Source organism: Gorilla gorilla, chromosome 12 (genome assembly GCF_029281585.2).
Source record: "Gorilla gorilla gorilla isolate KB3781 chromosome 12, NHGRI_mGorGor1-v2.1_pri, whole genome shotgun sequence".
NCBI lineage: Eukaryota > Metazoa > Chordata > Mammalia > Primates > Hominidae > Gorilla > Gorilla gorilla.
In genome coordinates, this window is record NC_073236.2 from 48754894 (window position 1) to 48775580 (window position 20687).

At 42.5% G+C, this 20687-nt stretch overlaps 1 protein-coding gene across 15 annotated transcripts in view; it reads left to right on the top strand.

Annotated features, from left to right (window-relative positions):
• BCL2L11 (BCL2 like 11) overlaps positions 1-20687 on the top strand; it is a 67244-nt gene that overhangs the window by 17862 nt on the left and 28695 nt on the right. For 7 of the 15 annotated variants that reach the window (XM_004031601.5, XM_055378306.2, XM_019021357.4 and 4 more), the window contains one exon: positions 10745-10848. The exons of 3 other annotated variants lie outside the window; for them this stretch is intronic. In XM_004031601.5, the coding sequence (XP_004031649.1) occupies positions 10745-10848 (104 nt within the window). Of the gene's footprint in view, positions 1-10744; positions 10849-14476; positions 14602-20687 lie in introns of all 15 variants that reach the window. 5 more of the 15 variants (XR_010129909.1, XR_010129905.1, XR_010129908.1 and 2 more) reach the window with 1 other exon arrangement.

Genomic DNA, 20687 nt, shown 5'->3' on the forward strand with positions numbered 1-20687 from the left:
TGTCTCCCCCACAGGCTGCTCTTGGGTCTGGAGCAGGTTTTGGGTCGAGTCCTGCCTGCCCTCCATGGAACCTGGGCGGAGCAGTGAGTCTGTCTGAGCTTCAGCTTCCTCAGCCATCAAGTGAGGACATAGTGCTCACCTCTGAGGGTCATGGGGAGTTTTTCCATAAGCAAATCGACAGAAAGCCCCTGGTAGAAACTCGCACAGGAATCTTTCCTTGCCCCTCAATGAGCCCTCAGCCCTGGCAGGTTAGTGAGCATGACTGTAATGAAGTGCTCTCTACTGCTTTCCGTGGAAAGGAGCTGTCGTTCCAGGAGTATAGGAAACTCCTAGGGAAGTGAATTCATCTGGAAATGCTACTATAATTCTAATCCCCTGGGTCCCAGAACAAACAAGCAAAAAAGAACATCTTTTCTAGAAACTGGAGGGGGTGGGAAGAGGAGGTCTGAATCACCCCTAACCTGCCAGTGAACCAAACATCACCTGAGAAGAACCTCAGCTTCTTGGGTAAATCATGGAGAGACATCTGGAAACCTGCCCCACCCCAGCGCTGTCTGAATTGGGGGTGAGTTGGGGACACCTGCTGGAGACAGCCCATTTGATTTGGCAGAAACTTGACTATAATTCAAAATGTGTCTTGAGACATGAGACATAGACTCAAGTACTTTTTCTTGCAATCCAAACTTACGTACTTTTTCCCAAAATAAGGGATACATTGGTTGCTCGTGGATTTAACATTAGGAGTGTTCATTGTGTGAATGAAATCAAGACTTCTACAACTGCGTTTTCCTTCTTTTCCCTGAGGTAATTAAACTCCTTTAGTGAGAAGACAATTTAGACAGACTGTTGGCCATTGATAATCAAAATTTTGGTATTTCTAAGTGAGTGAGTTATGGATCCTTCTTCTTGGTAACCTTTTTTCACACACTATGAGGTAGCAGAAGTAAACAGTCAGTATAAACAACATGTACCCGGTTTAACCCGTTTGTAAGAGGCCAGGCTTTCGTGGTTTTAGGTATTTGCTTAGAATGAATTTGTCTTCCCCAGTGTCCTCTGGGAAACCAAAATGTGCTTTGTATTTTCTCTTCTCTGCCTTGGACCAGATCCACGTGATTCGTGAGTAGAGTTGCCAAGACAGGTGTGGCAAGAAATAGCCCTGAGACAGGGCTGCTGGCACGCAGCTCTCCTCCTGTTCTGCCTTTCTGTGTGGACCACAAGGCAGCAGTGAGGGCTTCCCATGGAGCGTGTCTCCCTTTCAGTCACACATCTTGCGCTCACAGTCACTGCCAGCCAGTTGACTGCAAGTGCTGTGTCTGTAAACCTTGCAGTGGGGACTTGACATTGCTTTCAGAGTGAGGAAACTGAACTTGGGGATTTGGACATGAGTCTGGGCTGTGCTTAGTGTTGGAGTCGCGGGTTGAACTTGGGTCTTTGGTACTGGCAGACTGCCCTCTGCACAGTACATAATGCTTGGTTTAGTTTGGACTTCCCTTTCTTAGGAGTGAGATGGTTTTGAAGCTAAAATAAAAAAAAAAATCATTTCAAGCTGATAAGAGTGTGTGTGTTAAATGGAAACACGTTCAATATAAGGATTTCAGCTATTTGAAATACCTTGGGGCCTTTCCCCCCCAAAATATATTGTATTCCTGGGTCATAACATGCTTCCCATTCCAGTTCCTAAAACATTTTACTATTAGCAGTTTATAGAAGACTTACGGAGTGGTTTGATACTTTTTTTAAAGAAGGCAGCTTAAGTGGATGGAATCTGATTTTCTCTTAGGCACGTGCATCTGTGAAGGTGTCTGAGGTGAGCCAAGCTTGACAACCTGATTTGTTGAGTGAGTTACTTTTCTGTGGGATGTGTGGTGGAGAAAAGACTAGAAGTGTATTTTCTTGTTGATTTGTCTGTTATTTGGTCCCTTGAGAAAGGCATTAACCTGAAGTAGTCTATAGTGAATTCTGAATAGATACAATATTAGTATAAATGTGAGTTTACACCTCATTTTTACGATACTTGATCATAAATTCTACTAAATTAGTCAAAACAACTTAAGAAAAAGTTTGATACATAGCAGGAGTGCAATATTTGTTGATTTAAAGAGACTTTCATTAGCGTTTAATGCAATATATGAGTGCCAACAGTTCCTTCTCTTTTCACTTGGATTTCACCAGGGTGCTCATTTGAAGCTTAGAACTCTGTCCTCGGCAAAGAAAGCCTGGCATACGCTGTACAAGGTGTTGACTCATCTTTGTGTTCCTCTGCTCCTCTAGTGTGAGGTGTGGAGTAGGAGGTTCCAGTAGGTGACCCAGCCCAGCCTTGGTCCTCCCGTAGGCCTATTAACAACCCTGGGGCAAATGCCTCAGCCTGCCTGGAAATCTCAGTGTTAGGGCCATGGCCCTTCCGCAGTGGTCATAGCAGTGTAGGGAGTTGGTGCCTATGGGGAACTCGCCTACATTGAGTTAGAACAATCCCAATTCTTGTGAGTGTTTTTTTGGTTTTTTTTTTGAGACGGAGTTTCGCTCTTATCACCCAGGCTGGAGTGCAATGGTGCCATCTGAGCTCACTGCAATCTCCGCCTCCCAGGTTCACGCGATTCTCCTGCCTCAGCCTCCTGAGTAGCTGGGATTACAAGCAGTTGCTACCACGCCTGGTGAATTTTTGTATTTTTTTAGTAGAGACAGGTTTTCACCATGTTGGCCAGGCTGGTCTCGAACTCCTGACCTCAAGTGATGTGCCCACCTCAGCCTCCCAAAGTGCTAGGATTACAGGCGTGAGCCACTGCACCCGACCAGAACAATCCCAGTTCTATCTGTATCACACAGTGTGTTTCTCATCTAGGATACAGACTCACTGGGCAGCAGCCGTGTCTGCCCTGGAAGTTGGGGGCATCGGGGAGGAGGAGGAGGAGGAATGTGTGAACCTAAACACATGGAAGACCTTCAAAAGCACCAGAACGCAGTCTTTCAGCACAGAATTCTTTACATCCTTAACTTGCACTTGTGCTGATGAAGACTCTACCTCCTGTTCTTTTCCTTCTGTGACAAAACAAGTTATCTGTCTGGGAAGACATGGCACAATTTATTTATACAACATTTTTATGGCTTACAGATGACTCCGCTGGATCCTCCCTCAGAATTGCCCTTCATAGGGAAGTTCAGTGGCCACTCGAGTGGTTAGCAAAATCAAGGTGAAAAGTTTTTCTTTTTATTCAAAATGGGATAAAAAGAAGCAGCTGCCTTTTGTGACTTTTAAGTGAGAAGCTTTCATTATGTCTTAGCCCTACAGTGTGTTATCAATAATCATATCTGTGTTAAATTGTACTTCACTTTGTATATCACCATTGTAAGTTTTAACCGTGTACATTATAGGCTTTTTCCATTTTTATTTTAAAAACTGTTTAAGGTGTAGCTTTTTAGGATTCTGTTTTTGCTCTTATTTTTTACCTGTGTCTTGGTCTTTCTTATCATGGAGGTGAAAACAGTAATACTGAAGACCTTAATGTGAGTTTAGGAGAAAAGATGTTAATCACCAGTTTCCTGCTACTGGTTTTAAATTTCATAGAGGAAGCCACACTTATTTTGTCATCAGAAATTCTTATATTTTTAGTTTAAATTCTCATCTCCCTCCCCTCTTGCCCAGATCTGGTTTTTTGGCTAGAAACAATTTACAGTAACTTCAAATTAAGCATTTTAATTCCAAGGAATGGTCTTAAGTGAACCAATGTATATAGAGTTTTATCTTTACTTTTAAAAGGTCTCTAAAGCATTTTTCTTCTTATGGGGAAATAAATTGGGTAGTTTACCTTGTCTGTAGAAGAAATATAGGGATTTGTGTCTTTGCACTAAAGTAATTTCAGGGTTGGTCTTCTTTTAGCTGTCCTTAGTTTTGGGATTATTTTTGTTTTTCAGAATAAAATGGCACAGGTCAGATACTTTTAATCCCCTGAAAGTAATCTAAAGCTATAGAAATGGAGCTGTGGCTGTCGCAGAGACTTACTAGGATGAAGGTTGGTGTAGAAAAACTAAGGAGTAGCAGCAGTATTCAGTGTCCCGTGTCCTTCCCCAGCAGAACACTGTCACACACTATTCAGAGCAGCGATTTCAGGAGCACACCAAGGCGGGCCAGGTGGTCAAGGGGCTTCCCAGGGGATGTCATACAAGGCACATGGAAAGAACTGGTTTAGGACCAGGTTTGGCACAGGTTCACTGACAAAAAGTGGGGTGATGATTGAGAGGGATCATAGATTTCCTTTTATAGTCCCAGGGGCAGAATCAAGATTGAGGTGGGGCTTAGAAGGGAACATTTCAATTCCCTACGAGGAATAGCTTCGTAGCACTCAGTGTTCTTCAGCGAGGACAGCAGTGCCTTAGGAAATGTGCATCTGTCCCAGGAAGTGGGCACACAGGCTGGGAGTCTTAGAGGGCTCCTGCTCAGGTCTCCCACAAGGTGCAAGATGCTGGGCTTCTGTCATGACTCAGCTGGGGATGTCCTTGAGTATAGGGATCACAGCTCAGTCTGGGTTTGCTTCTGGCTTGTCCCCAGCTGCTAGTAAATATGTTAATATGTGTGTCGGGGACAGCTCTGGTGACATGGATAATTAGTTCTTCTGATGTTGAATGAGAAATGAGTAAAAAGGCATAACACATTAATCTTAATGTCTTTAGACTTGTATTTTTATTATAAGGGACAGATAATAGTGAATGAGGGAAAAAATCTCATGAACACTAGTTTCCAGACTTCTGTCCAACTTCACAGCCTTGATTTACTGGCAGTTTCCAAATGGTCAATTTTCTTTTGACCATGGCTCCATAAAGGCAATGGGCAGTGCACGTTGAAAGAGTAAGTATGAAAACACTGGCCTCATCTCATAAACTTTATTATTGATAGTATTTTATCCTAGCAGCTTTTTTTTGAAGCACTGTCTTGAATTCATGTGACTGCCCAGGCTTTTGACACAAATGTGTTCCAGGGAGACAGATTGAGGAATCTTTGAGTACTAATGCTGTCACTGTATTTCTCATAGCTTTTGTTTTCATCCAGTGGCTCAGCGGAATTGATTGGGATTGCCAAAAAATAAAATGATACAAGTGAGAAATAGACCTGGAGGGAGGTGTGTGTGTGTCGTTGGTTACTTGCTTATTTTATTTCTGAGAACCGTCAGAGTTGAGGATTTCAAACGTGATTCTGATAGCATTTACCGCAAACGCTGATGGCAGTTGCTCTCCTTTGCCTTATAGCTAACTGGGACTAGAAACAGCTCCATCACCCAGGTGAGTTTTATAAGGAAACGTTAGTGGGCTGGTCTGTTGCTTCCCTCCTCTTGTAAGCTTTGGATAACTCTGAATTTAGAAAGATATTTCTGAAGATATTTAAAGAAGGAGACTTACAGAGTTGAATAAACATCCTGGAATTTTTCTTTCTCTGAATGAATGTCAGCTTCAGAGAGCCCACCTGCAGACAGAGGCAGTGTCTCCCCTAAACATTTTTGGAGTATCTCTTGGAATTGGTTTAAAGCTGGTTTCAGAGTCCACAAAGAAATGGCCCTTTACAGGATCCTTTATTGCTTTTGGTGGTTAAAGCAGAATCTCTCTGGAGAGTAAAGGTAGACAGCCCTGCAATGTCTGAAGGACAGGCCTTCTTTCTCCTCACACCCCTGCAGTCCCTGGCTGTGCCTGGCTGTTTCCCGCAAGTGCCAGACAGAATGTGCACTTTTTGGCTAAGTATGTTCTATTATGTGTGTAAAATCCTCTCTCAGTTCTGAGCTGAATATCGATTCAAAGCTTAATTCACGCTGATTACTTGAAAATCTAATCTTGATTCTACTCGAGTGTTTGTAGACATCTGAACATCTGAAAACAGTACAGAGTGAAGCGTTCCTGTGAATTTTAATTTGGTTTCTGGTACTACATTTGAAACTCCAGTAATGATAAGATGGGAACTAAAACAGCAGCTGCCCCTCGGAAATGAGGGTCACACCACCTCGTTCCCAGACTGAGGCTGCAGTTGAGAATGCTTGTGTGTGACGTGCCCCTGCCACCCAGTACACACACCTGAGTCATTAGATGTCACTTTATGGCATCGTCACAGAGAACAACTGGGTTTTGGAGAGAGAATGTCATGATGTGACTTCATTTCCTTGGAGCACTGGGATAGAGGCTCTTGGGTTAGAAGCTCTTGGACATTAAAGAGAAATCAGAAGGTTTAGCCTGACTGATACTGAGCTCATTATAGATTGACAATCTCTCTTTTTAAAAAAAAAAAAGTTTCCTGCCGTGGCTGCTGGCGCTACAGAAAGTCCTTTGTGAAAGCCCCAGCCTGATTTCACTATCAACCACTTAACCACGGTATTAATTTTTCAGTTGTTGAACTTTTAAGATTTTAAATTACTTAAGACTTTAAAAATAGTCTGTTGCTGAGCCAGAATAGTTTGTTAAGAAACATGCATCTTTGAGTAGAACTAAAGTCCCTTGGTGTTGGAAAATGCCCTCCACACTCCTCCAAAAATGGATTAAGAATACTTCATGGTATTTTCCCATAGGTAGTAATGTTACCAGTAAGTTCCGGGCTTCAAAAAATGATTTCTAAGAAGTTTGAAGATTCAGTGGACACACTTTTGGCAAAAATTGCCTATATCTGACACATTGCATTATAAAAGTTTTGATTAGTGGCTTTTTTTTTTTTTTTTTTTGTAACAAGTAAAGAGAAAGAAAACATGGATCTGCCTAGGAAGTCACCTCTGCCTGAGTCTGCTACTTGCAGGATTGGAGCTTTTGCTGCAGATTACAGCTTTGAAGTCACTTTACCTCAAGAGCAGTTTATATTTTACTGTGCTTTAAAAAAAAAATTTAGTGCCAGGTTTATGGAGTGAAGTGCTTTCATAAATGCTGAAACTACATTTTCTGTGGGTAAAAATGCAGCTCATCAGAATTTCCCCTTTGAAGAATTTTTTATGTTCACATAAAATTGCCAAGTTAAAAATTTGATCTCCCTACAGAGTAAGAGCTTTCATTTCAAATAAAGCCATTTTATAGACCAGGTATCAACATTTACGGCGGTCAGACACATTGCAGATAGCAAAATAAAATATTTATGCTTGGTTCTTACTTTTCTTATAAACTAGAAATGTCAACCTAAGTTATCTTTTTGATAGCTCGAGTATGTTAGGATAGGAGAAATTGGGTTGAGTATCCAGGTAAGATTACAGGAGTGAGGGTGGAGCAGCGTGTATTTGGAGATTTCTGTATCCCAAACCACACGGGCTCCAGGCACGCTTTTGGAAGACCATACCGGTGGATCCCTTTGTCATCGTGGTGGCAAAGCAAACTGATGCTAAAGGAAATAACAAAACTTAATTCTCGTGCTGATCGGTGCCACTGTGGGGCTTACAGACCCCATTCATTTGTTCTGGTTGATTTCATGTGGTGTGAGACTCACTAACATTGAATTAGTGATGAAGTTAAAGAGAGGCTTTCTCTATCCGCATAGAAGGTATTTTGTCACTTAAGAAATAATTGAACTTTATGTTGCACTGTACTAACAGATTAAAACTACCCTTTTAAAATACAGGAATAAATAAGAGTTAAAATAAGAGTTTTTATCATATAGTCTTCATAGCCATGTACTACTGTGTGCATACTAGCTAGGTCTTATTGCAGGATGAGTGTTTGCCATTACTTTTAGGTTTATAAATTCAGGAAATAACTGTATTTGCTTCTCAAAAAAACAAACTGGTTTTTAAAAAAATAGTGATAGGTGCTAGTTAGAGTAGCCCCTACAGATCAGTCTTTTTTGCAAAATGTAATTTATAGTATCTATTTCCATAATAACTTTTTAAAACTACACCTAAGTACAGTTGATAGCTCTTACTAATGTAGTTATTGCCAATTCCAGTATAAGCCTAGTCTCTAAACCATTATCTTTGCTTAATACAACTCTCCTAACTCTGAAATGCTAAAGACACATCTCAGGGCTCCAGGGCATTGCCATGGTTTCTTGCCTTTTGCCCACCAGGGTCTGGTAGGAAAACCGTCTGCACCAGAGTTGCTTAGGGACTTGAAAGAGTACAGCCTCCTGTAACACACACACACACCCGCCATTTCTCCCTGCCAGAGCTTAGGGATGTGTTTATATCCATGAATTTATTTAGGCTAATTAATGTTAACTACTGAACTTTTCTTTTTGTACAAGAAACAGGCCATTCATTTATTTGCTTCTGCCAAAGCCAGCAGGGCATTTATCTCTTAAGGTGAGTAAGTTGAAATTGGCTAACTTGTTAAAAGCTCCTACCTGCTGGCTAGGTTGAATGCATTCACTAAGTGCTAGTTTTGATAGGTTGGCTTCTGACAGAGACTGCCCCTTGATAGTATTTGGTGGTGTTTGCAATTGCCAGCCCAAGCACTAGCCATGTGGAAGCTTCTAAACCACAGACACAAGTCAAAGTGTTAAAGAGAATCCAGTGGACTTAATTTACGAGTTAGGGGAAATTGACAGGGGGAATTATTTTTGTTTTGTCTTATAAAAAGTATAAAATATGTCTCCTTATTCCAAAGAAATTTAGCAGTTAGTTGAAATCAAGTGGTTAATCTACAAGAAGGTAAGCCCCGTGGGAGCAGGGCATGGCCTCCTTTGTTGCTATACCCAGAGCACCTCCTAGAACAATGTCAGGCATGTGAGTGTTTGTGTTTGTTGAGTGGATTTGTGAATATCATTGATGTATTAAGTATTGGGTAACTTGGCCTGCAATTTTTACCAGTCTGCCAACTTTATAAAACATCAATCTGTAGTTCACAGATGTCCTTTTGATAATTGGTGTTTTCTTCACTTCTGACTCCGGGGCTGAAGGCAGTTTTCTCTCTCAGTCATGTGTAGTGAGAAACAGGTGGACCTTGAAGCTCAGGAGAGGTGGGTGATGGTGTCTTGCTGGCTGGACGTTCACTTGTGCGTATAGGTAGGCACATCTCCTTTAGGAGGATTGCATGAGACCCTTGTGTAGTGGGTGCCCAAACAAAACACACTTTTCTTCTTCCCCTGAGGGCGAACTAACTTGTTAAAAGCTTCTAAATCAGGGAAAGAACACTTAAAAAGAGTAGCTCTTTAAGGGGCAGTAAGCCCAGGAAAAGGAACTATGACATCAGCATCACCTCATATCACATCTACCCAGAAATTTTGTTTTCTCCCAGTTTAGTTCAAAAATTAATTCTAAGACTTTTTACAGATTTGTTAGAAATATTTGTGTGACACAGGTACAATCAAAGTAAATTTTGTATGATTGGATGTATTCAGAGGCCATGCCTGACATCCTGAAAGTTTCCCCTTCATCAGCCTTTGTGCTTCTCCACCAGGGCTTCCTACAGCAGTTCCTCCCTCTGGTTTATTCACAGACTGCAGATAACTCTGGAGGGGATCGGTGTGTGTCCCTCTTACCCCGCCGCCACCCCCACAGGGGTGGTGTGATATTCTGCCTCTCTTATGCCCTCAGTCTTTGTGGGATTATTGTTAAATTCACTTGGGTATAAGATGAGGCAAGAGATTTTAGAGGAATTGGCAAAAACTCTTCAAAGTGTTCACTTTTAAGTGTTTTTATAGAGCTCTGAATCAGTATCGGTTTTACTGGCCTTTTATAAAAATAAAAACAGGAAGTTTTATGTTCCTTCGTATTGCAAAATCCTATTATCGTAGGTTTTTACCTATTTTGTTCTGGTGAAAACGTAATATGTGTGTTTAATTGTGAGTACGGTGTGCCCATTTTTACAGTAAGTTAACGTAAGTCACACGTGAATAGCGGTGGAAATCCAAGAATTTTACCTCATTTCCTGTACACGTTACTGAACTGTTCACCTCTGAGTGTAATGCTTTCCTGGTGGCACTTGGAGAATATAATCTTCCTAATGCATAATGGGATCTTTTGACAACTCACATTTTTGTTCTCCTTCATTTTTGGCTGTCACATGGCTTTTAATGGTTTCATTAGTAAACAGATGAATGTACTGAGTGTGAATGTTAGTGACAGCTTAATGAAAGGGCAGTCCTCCCTCTTTCTTCTCCTTTCAAAAATGCCTTTGCTCTTAGACCCAAAAACATGTTTTCTCTCCATGTGGTGTTTGCAGACTTGAGCTCATCTTGATTGGGTGCATTAATATTGAGACAAAACATGCAATTATGCCTTCATTTGGCCCTGGGGTAGCCATTCTGAAGACAGCTGTCTGTATCATTGTACCTGCTTTCATAGAAACCAACTCATTCAGGTTTCTCAGGGTTTCGCTTATTTTGCTTTGAATGGGACAGCCATTTCACCTCATATTTTTAGACGATGTTTGAAAGTTATATAGGAATATTTACCTTGTAATAAGATCAGAATGATTATTTTACTGAAAAACTAAATTGTTATGTTATAATTATGTTTCAAGCATATTTCTTTGGCAGTATTTTCCATTTTCTTGTGAGTAACTTCTGGAAATGGAAGTGTGTATGAATGGGTTGGAATGTTTTCAGTTCTTGCAATTCTGAATCTCCAGTTTTGAAAAAGGAAATTTTATTCTATATCTCTTATTCTTTAACCAGAGTTACGTAGAAGACTCTGCCACTCTAATCTTTAGTACATGGCTGTAGTTGTTGAAGTCAGGGAGCTCCCAGAAATGTGAAAGAGTGTGTGAGATGGGCTTGCCTCTAGAGACTTATCTTTGGAACTTTCCCAGTGATCCGTGGACCACAATGTGATTTTTGTTTTGTTTTGTTCTGATGCAGCTTCCATGAGGCAGGCTGAACCTGCAGATATGCGCCCGGAGATATGGATCGCCCAAGAGTTGCGGCGTATCGGAGACGAGTTTAACGCTTACTATGCAAGGAGGGTAATGATATTTTCTTTACCCCCTTTTCTGCTCACACCCTCCCCTTCCACACTATATTTTTTTAAAAACACAGAGTGACTTCTTGTAACTACATGCTAATTCTGGAAATGATTACTGTTGCCTAGTTGTGACCTTTCGTTGTTTCTCCTTTCCGATTTTTCATTTGTTTTATGACTAAGTAATGACACTTAAATAAAATAATACAGTAGGAGGCAGCAAAGGAATTTTATGAGCACAGACTTTAAAACAATGCTAAAAAAGGGATTATTTATAGACTTTGAGATAGTCTAGAAATATTATTAACATAGGTTTCACAATCCATGTAGTGTTTCTGTACTCCTCTTGTGCATTTTAGGTCAAAGTTAAAGGTAATTTTTAAACAACATCTTTTGTCACTTAGCGCATGGGAGCGATGCCAGCACTCATGTAAAAGACTCTCCTACAATTTGCAGGGTGGCCCGAGGAAGCAGGGAGCCATTGCCCTTGCAGAGCCCGTTGCTGTCTTTGGACATTTAATTGTTGAAATGTATTAGGAGGCCACTAATCAATAGCCTGTAATTTGGGCTAAAACTTTATATTATAGATAATTGCCACTTATTTTGAGCTATGTTCTTGATTTTTTAAAAATTTTAGCCTATGTCATCTTCTGTAGTTAGTAGAAGCGGTGTTTTTTGTTTGTTTTACCTGGGTGCAATGTAGGTGACCATTTGGACACCTTTTTCACATGGGACACTTTTGTTTGTTTGTTTGTGTGTTTGTTTGTTTTTGAGACAGAGTCTTGCGCTGTCACCAGGCTGAAGTGCAGTGGTGCAATCCCAGCTTACTGCAACCTCCGCCTTCCAGGTTCAAGTGATTCTCCTGCCTCAGCCTCTTGAGTAGCTGGGATTACAGGCGCCTGCAACCACACCCAGCTAGTTTTGTATTTTTAGTTGAGATGGGGTTTCACCATATTGGCCAGGATGATCTCGATTTCCTGACTCTGTGATCTGCCTGCCTCGGCCTCCCAAAGTGCTGGGATTACAGGTGTGAGCCTCTGCGCCTGGCCGCATGGGAGACATTTTTAAATGTGTAGACTTTGACTCCAGGAGTTAGTACCATTGGGAACACCTGTGACTGCTTCCGCTAAAGGGTACACTAGCAAATGTGTGATACAGTGTATTTACTTGCTCACAAAGTTTTAAACACCTCATATAAAGGTATTAATTCAGTTGATTTGTCCAAAAGGAAGACACTAATTCTTATTTTGTGGAAAATGTTATAGTTGTTAATATCATTTATTCTTACCCCTTCTCTTTTAGCTCTTTTTTTTCTGAACGTTGTTGTTTTATATAAGTACCTCTTAAAAGTTTTTTTTAAATCTGTTTTCTAGGGGAGGTCATGCTTGGTTAATTGTTGCTAAGTAAATGGATTTTACCTTTGAATTATTATTTTTCTGCCTTTATACAATGTGTTTTAGGCTTCTTTTAGACAAATAGACATTTTCCCATTACAAAGGACACTGTCAGTTCTTCAGTATGGAATTTCTATAAGAGTCAAGAAAACACACATCGGATCTTCCTACCTTTCTGTGGGGGTGTTTGAAGAGAGTGCTGTAGTAATGATTCTGTTGTAAAATGGGAAGTGTGACATTGATGGACTTAAGAATTTCTTAAAATACTGTCTTAAGCTGGCAAAACTCCTGGCATCCTCCACCTGACATAAACCAGTTCACAGAACATTCCAGCCTAGATCTGAAATGGTAATTTTTTTGGAACTTTGGTTGGTTTTATAACTTGTCACTGAAGTAACCATTCCCTCCAGTTCCTCTGCCTTGGTTTACCTAAAGGGATTTTGGTGTTCCTGTGTGTGACTGGAAGTGGCTGTCTCTATTGACTAAGAAGAACTGGTGAGAAGTGGGACCACAGTGTATTCAGGATCAAAGTGGGGAGGACATGAGTCCCTTTAAGAGGGTGGGTGAATACACTCAAGTCCCGATTCTGGGGTTTTGTCCAGAATCCAACAGGACAGATCATTTCTGATGGGTATGGAGACATCTCTGAACCTAGGCAATGAACTGACCATCCCCTGGGCCTGTCTCCTTCCCGTCTGGAAGGGGCTTTGTAGACACCCTTGGGGCAGGATCTGCCTTAGATGGGGCTGCCTGAGAGAAAGAGGCAGCAGTAGGCCTTTCCTGGTGCTCACAGTATCCCCCTGCTGCCAAGAGCTCTGGGCACTGAGATAAGCTTGCACATTCTCAAGGATTCTGTTAGAGATTTTGACCGCAGAGCTGGTTGTGTTAAAAGGATATTATACAAGTTTCTCTTTAAAGCATGCAATATGAATGCATGACTCCACAAGGCTTTCCTGTGGGCCTGCCCAGATGGACCTGGTGGATGCACCTCCATGGCTGCCATGAGTGGTCAGTGACAAGACATGGGCTAAGGCTGGCATGGGGACTGGAGTGCATCCCAGTCCCCGGCCATCCTCTTGTGAAGGCTGTCAAGGTGGGGAATAGTTTGAGTCACATGCAAATGAAACCTAGGCTGCTGGGTTGTCTTTGTTACCTTGCCTCTCTGTTGAGGATGTGATAGCAGCACCTAACAGGTTCATAGCCTGCCTCCCCTCCTCTTCTCCCAATGTCATTTCACAATTTAATGTTTAAGCGTATGTTTAAGATGGTCATGTCTGTGTTTCCAATAAGATGCAACCTATTGTTCCCATGCTTTTGGTAAATTAAATTTGTCTGATTGCAGTATTTACAAGGTTTTGTCATTGTGCATCTTCTTTTGCATATCTTAAAAATAATTCAGTGCAAAAATACAGTCACAAATCATTAAAGGACTTTAGCTTTGTTAGTAGGCTGGGATATTAGGGGGAAGGAGTAGGGATAGATTCTAGGTTATAACCCAATTTTTCTAAAACAAAGGTAAATATATTCAGATTTTATAAATAGCTCAAAACATAAGGCTGGGTACGGTGGCTCACACCTGTAATCCCAGCACTTTGGGAGGCCGAGGTGGGTGGATCACCAGAGGTCACGAGTTCAAGACCAGCCTGGCTAAGATGGTGAAGCCCCGTCTCTACTAAAAGTACAAAAAATTAGCTGGGTGTGGTGGTCGGTGCCTGTAATCCCAACTACTCGGGAGGCTGAGGCAGGAGAATTGCTTGAACCTGGGAGGCGCGGGTTGCAGTGAACTGAGATTGCACCGTTGCACTCTAGCCTCCACAAGAGCGAAACTCCATCTAAAAAAAAAAATAGTTCAAAACACTGGATGATACTGTGGATAGTGACACCGTGATCTTCAAAGCCACAGACACCCGTCTTGATACTTGTTAGATTAAAAACAGTCCATTGTCTGGAATCACACTTAATGGTCCATTGTTAAATATTGGGGGCAGAAATCTGGGAAGGTAATGGGAGGCCGTTTTGGGAAATAATGAATTCAAATTACCTGCTGTCTTCACAAGGGAATTATCCTCTCTTGGCAAGCGAGTGTATCTCACTGTGCTGCTTTAGGATGGATATTAACCTTTTAAATGTTGACTGTCTTTATTTGCTTAATGCTATTACAATGCCTTGTCTAAAGTGTTAGTCTTTTATTGCCACGAGTCTTGCGAAGCCTGACAGGATATTTTCCCGTTTTTCCAGTTAGAGAAATAGAGGAAGTTGTCGTGTAGTTGTCATGTATTCAGTCCACTTAAGGGCAGTGGGGAAGCGTTTGAGACGGAGCTGTGGAGGCTGAATCCTTGAAGGAGGAGGTGAGAGAGGCACAGGTGAGCGCAAAGTCCCAGTGCATGTCCCCTCTTCTCTCCCGATGCAGTGTCATTCCCAGGTGAACCTACCGGGCTGAACAGCCTGGCCCCTCTATTCAGTCGGAGTTTTACTACTCCAGTGGATTTTGGTAACTTCATTTGGAAATAATTTCAGACTTACAAAAATGTTGCAAGAATGACACAAAGAACCACCCTTTTATATCTGCCCCACTTGTTTTCATGTTTTCCCTCTTTGCACACATGTACAATTTATTTCAGAAAAAACTACAGACATCATACTGCTTTTCCTACACTAAAAATACTTCAGTGTATATTTCCCAAAAATAGGAGTAATCCCTTATGTAACCACAGTGTAATTATCAAAATTCACAAATAGTGTTACAAAACTATTATCTGATCTATGGACCTTATTCAGATTTTACCACTTGTCCCAACAATGCCCTTCTCAGAAAAAAAAAAAAGAAAAAATGTATTTTCTGGCCCAAGAGCCAGTGTAGGATCATGCATTGAATTCACGTGTCTTACCTCTGGCTCCGTTAATTTGGAACCGTTCCTCTGTCTTTGTCTTTTATGACAGTGACATTTTTGAAGGATCAGGGCAGTTGTAATTTACAGACTCCCTGAGTTTGATTTATCTGATATTTCTGCATGATGAGACTCAGGTTTTGCATTTCTGATGGGAGCACTCCAGAGGTGATGTGTCAGTGTGGCACAGCAGGAGGCACATGATGTCCATTTGTCCTGTTACTGATGAGGTTCACTTTGATCCAAGGTGGATCTTGGATCAAAGATCTTCCACAGTCTTCCACTGTGAAGTTAGTACTTTTCCATTTGTAATAGGACAGAGCTTATAAAGGACGAAGAGCTTTCCTTTCTCTCTTACATAGTTATTTAGTATAACAACTTGGATTCATGGATTCCTGTTTTATTCAATGGGCTACAATGCATTACTCTCAATATTTATTTTGATGCTCAGATTCTTAAAGATTTGGCGGGAAACACCAGTACTGCAGGCACAGGGAGAACCAGTTGTGGGACAAAGCCCAGGGGCTGTGAAGGTCATGGAGCTCTTAAAAGTCATTTGTTGTGGAATGAACTTTGGCCAGAGGGCTACTGACCCTCACAGCTCTTCCTATGCAGGTCTGCTGTGCAGGGCACTCTTAAAAGACTCCAAGCTTGTGAGACTCCTTAGTGGAGAGTAGGGAGGCTATTGGTAAAGGCTAGGTAGCATAGGGATGTTAGTGGGCATGGAGGGAAGAGAAGTTCTCTGAGAAACTAAATATTTTGGAATTTGTGAGAAAGTGAGCAGCTTGCCTTTACCTGAGTGGTGCAGTGTTTGTATTTCTGCAGCCTGCACCTTCTCTTCCTGGTGAGTGTGTCAGCCCAAGACAGCCAGACTGTTCTTCAGTAGCGGTTGCCAGTTTCTTTCATCACCCAAACTGTGTGAGTGCATGTGCCGGTTCATCTGCTGGATGCAGTGCCAGCAAGTGTAGATTGCGATCCTCTGTAGATGTGGGCCAGAGGTACTGGAAGGATAGTGTCTACTTGGGTGGGAGTCTTGACCATGGGCCAGGGCTGCAATCAGAAGCCCTTAGAATATAAAAATGCTTGCTCTTGGAATAACTGGACCCATTCTGCAACCAACATGCCTCCCTCTTTCCCCTCCATCACCCCTAATACTGAAGCTGGAGTTGTTTACCTTCTGTGGCTTCTAGGTTCTTCGCAGTCAGGTTGTCCAGCTCAAGTCACTCCATGTGCAGGAACACTGCTCTTGGCTAACTGTGACCTGGGCATGTCCTGGTGGTGGGCTGCAGTGGACAGCAGCACATGAAGCTGCTCTCCAGATGAGGCCAGCAGTGAATAAAAACCCTTTCATTGTTTGATCACAAGAAACAGTGATCTTTTGTTTACACTGCCTACTTCCTACTCTGTCCAGGGCATGTGCAGACATGAATTGATTGAAGTGCGTGTAGACCAAAATCTAGCCCTGAATGAGACAAAGTAGAGTAGAGAAGGTGACTTGCAGATTGATTTTGATGGAAAGAATTTAACGTGTCATTACATTAGCATTTTCCTGTACTCTGTATGAATTTGAAATATTTATATGCTCTCCTTCTTGAGAAGTGAAATCCCCAGTGCTATCTCATTCTTGTTTTTATAAATGGTAGTCATTCTTCTGTGAATAGTGTACAAAGGCAAGGACTAAAGTTTAGCCTGCTTGGTAATTGCACAAACTGAACACAAACCCAAACGTGTGTTCTCAGCGTACTTTGGAGGTCTTCATTAATTGAATGTTGGAGTTTAGTAAAAGAAGTTGCTTTCTGTTACTGGCTGTGAAAAGAGTGGAAATCTGCACATCAGATATTAAATTCAAATTAGACCTAACTCATGCAATGGTAGGTTGCCCCACACTTCACTCACATGAGTTGATAGAATGTCAGTTTTCATAACAAAACCAGTCATGAGGAGCTTAGATAAATTGGTACCTGCCATTGATCAGTGGCACAGTTTTCAGGTTCAGCAAGAGTTTTCCTTAAAGCTGGAGGAGGCAGCTCAGTGTTTGGGTTTAGGAGCCTTTCTTTGCTGTCTTAGACTACCCCGTTTCCATCCCAGAAGTACAATGGCCAGAGGTGGTGAGCTCCTTGGTTCTTCCCCTCAGACTTTCGGGAGAACATGTGGCTGGGATTGTGTGGACTATGGATTGCTGGTTTTCCAAACAAGCGCATTCTGTTACTCGTTGAAGCCAGAGTGTGATCTCGTAGGAAAACACGACTCACAGAGAAGTGTGGGGACTTTGGGGTCAGACCTAGAGCCCTGACTCTACCCTTAACCTTTAGGAGGCCAATTTTCTGGTCTATCCCTTAGGCATGTAGTGGAGATTAAGTAAGAACATTGAGAGATGGAGCTAGAAAATTCTTATTATCATCTGTTATCATAATTCTGTTTCCTGTCACTTTGAACTGTAATTGAAACATTTTTCAATGGGTCTTCGGCGTTTAGAAAGGGAGATGCCAGGAACTCTGTTCACCTGTCTATCTTTTAAATACTCTGGAACTGCTTTTTAAACAAGTTGTGTGTTTGACCCTACTGCACATGCTGTGTCTGGGTGTAGGCAAATATGAGATGAGGCTGAGGCACTGGTGTGTGTTTAAATGGCTGGATGGGCATCGGGCTAAAGGACTTGTGCTTGTTTGCACCACGTGTGAGTGCTCATCTGTTTGGCAGGTGCCTACACCTGCAGGGCTGCCTTGCAGCTCTGGATCAAGGCCATTAACACATAACCATGAGGAAGGAGATGCAGGTGCCTGGAAGGGGGACTTCAGGAGGTCTAACTGGGGTTTTTTTTAAATCTCTTGAGGAGGAAATGAAGATGCACACAAACTAAGGCTTGGCCCTGCTGCAGACGTTCAAAAATAATAAGCTTCTCATATCATCCTTCACTAGACTTCTACCACCTGAAACAAAGTGGAGAGGTTTTAGTTGTGGTTAAACTATGTTACGTCTCACTTAGCTTTTTTCTGAGGCTGAAACATTTTGGAACAGTGTGTTTTTTCTCTGAATCTAATATTCCAACTACTGGTGCCTCACACAGATGTCAGAACAATCTGTCTCTTCTCTGTGGTTGGCCATAGAACAGTGACGATTTCAGAAGTGGCAGGTGGGAGTTGTTCCCCAGTTTAGCCAGCACCAGGTCTGGAGTCTGACAGGCTAGAGACCTACCAAGTGGAGGGCTGTGCTGTGCTGCCTGAAGAGCCTCAGTGCACAGCCTCACCTGGACATTCACTGGAGAAGAGATTTGTGTCACAATAAGCCTTAAATACCATAATTTCTTTGAAATAGTGTGTCAAAAATAGGATAAAAGTTTGGTTTATGCAAATGTAGTTTTTATCTGACTTCTGAAGACCACATTGTCACCATAGCAGATCAGCTGCAGCACCCATAGCTTTGCAGTGCTAGGGGAGAGTGCTCTCCTGGTTTGGGGTGAAGGTACCATGCATCTGGGAGGGAACTTCCTAGTGCCCTTTCCCCAGCTGTGGTGACATCAAAGCGCAGCAGGCACAAGCTATGCAAATATCCATGTTGCCTTGGTGATGAATAGAAAGTGGATTTGGTGTTGGGCAGTATTGTAGCAATCTCCTCTGACACCTGAAAACAGCATGCATATGGAACCAGTGCTGAAATACCAGCTCAGCTGCTGTTTGACTGTGGTTGTTGGTCTGAAAGTGGAGAGAGACCAGATCTTCCTGAAGAGCTCCACATCATGCTCAACTATGTGCTGGGCCTTTTTCTCTCTGACCTCTGTGTCACTCAGTTGCCAGTTAAAATGCTGTTTAGACTGCTGGGTTATGAACGAGTCGTGGAGTGGTAGTTCTAACAGAATCGGGGGGGTGACTCCTAGTTCCATGTCCTACCCTGCCACCTCAGTGTCCCTAAAGATGCCGTGACAGCCCCTGGGTATTCTCAGGCTCCTGGACGTCCATCCTAGGCCCTCTCTTCTACAGCCTGTGGGGATCAGACACCAACCAGAGAGACTGCTTCCTCAGTTGCCTGAGCCTGGAGCAGAGATTCCCTCTGTCCTTCCTGGTCTCACAGTCCAAAATTCAGCCTCCTATTATATATAATGTATAATAATTTATAGTATATATATAAACACTTATATATAAAAAATAAGTTTCAGGACATCCTATACATTTACTGTTGAAATTCTGTAAGAAACAAGTTTTTGAGTAAGTTAAATTCCTCTGCATCTCAGAGTTCTATAGGTATACCTTGTTTTTGAATGCCTCTTAGAATTAGGAATTGAGCTTGCTTTGATGTGACAGTGAAATTCTCATTTTTCCCTCGTTGCTTTGACTGCCAGGAAACTCTTAACTAAACTGTGGCTCTCTTACAGCACATCTCACCCCTGGTTCCCAGGATAACTCCTTGATGTCATGTCTGATCTCAACCTTTTTTTAAAATTGTGTTACACACATTTACGCTTTTTTAATTTAAGTCCCCTTTGAGCCATGCTATGTCTAGGTCTGTGTTGTACTTACCGAGTCCTTTGGCCCAGTGAGTGTCAGCCCTGCCTTTGGAGCATGGGTGAGTGGGCTGTATTCTGAGCTGCATCGTAGGAATCACTTAGTGATTCTCAATTCGCACTCCAGAACCTCTGTGGCCTCAGCTGAGCCTGAAACAAGGCCCCCTTCAGGTCTGAGGAGCAACGGGCCCTTCCCAGCAGAGGCACAGGCACAGGCACAGGGTGTGTGAGGAGGGAAGGTGCTGGCCTGAAAGCCCTCGTTTAACTTCTTTCCTGCTTCTGGCATTCCATCTTCATGGGGGCCAAGAGTACCCATCATGTCCTGCCACTGTCTTCAGCTGCACTTTGAGTCACTTGCTTGACCTCTGTAGTCACTGACTGCAAAACAGCATAGGGAATGCTACCCTGGCACTCAGGGTTGTTGTGGGGACTGAAAAGCATGGGCTAGGTTATTTCATTTAGTGGTGGCCATGGCAATTCTTCCATCCCCAAGCTTGGGCACACAAAGTCCAAAGGCCTGGAGTGCCCTAGGCAGCTTTTCAAAGGTTCGACTCCTCTCACTGTTGGAGAGTGAAGCTGAATCCAAAGCTGCATTCTATAGTTGTCTGGTGTTCAACCTGACCAGTTCCCTGGGGCCAGGGCCTCTATTGTTTTCCAAGCATCTGCTTCCCTGGACTGAGCAAGAGAGTGGTGTTCTGTGATTATTTTGGCATTAGAATGTCATTAAATTCCCTGACACTTAATTGGTTGTCCCAAGTGTAAATTAAAGATGCTTCTGCCCTGCACTTAATGTTCCTCGCTGCAGTGGCAGCGCCAGCCCCCGGCAAGGCAGCAGGAACCCCACGCTAGGGCATTCCTGTGGTTCAGCTCCTCCCAGGTTGCCACCCAGATGAGCTTGTGCCATCTGGTGTCATGGGGACATGTGAAGAACTATTTAGGAATTCCCTGTTGAATGCTCGACACTGTCTCAAAGGGCATTGTTCATATCTTCAGAGAAAGACTGCTTAAGTCTATGCTGAGGAACTTGTAGACACATAATCCTATGCCTTTACACTTAGAGGGC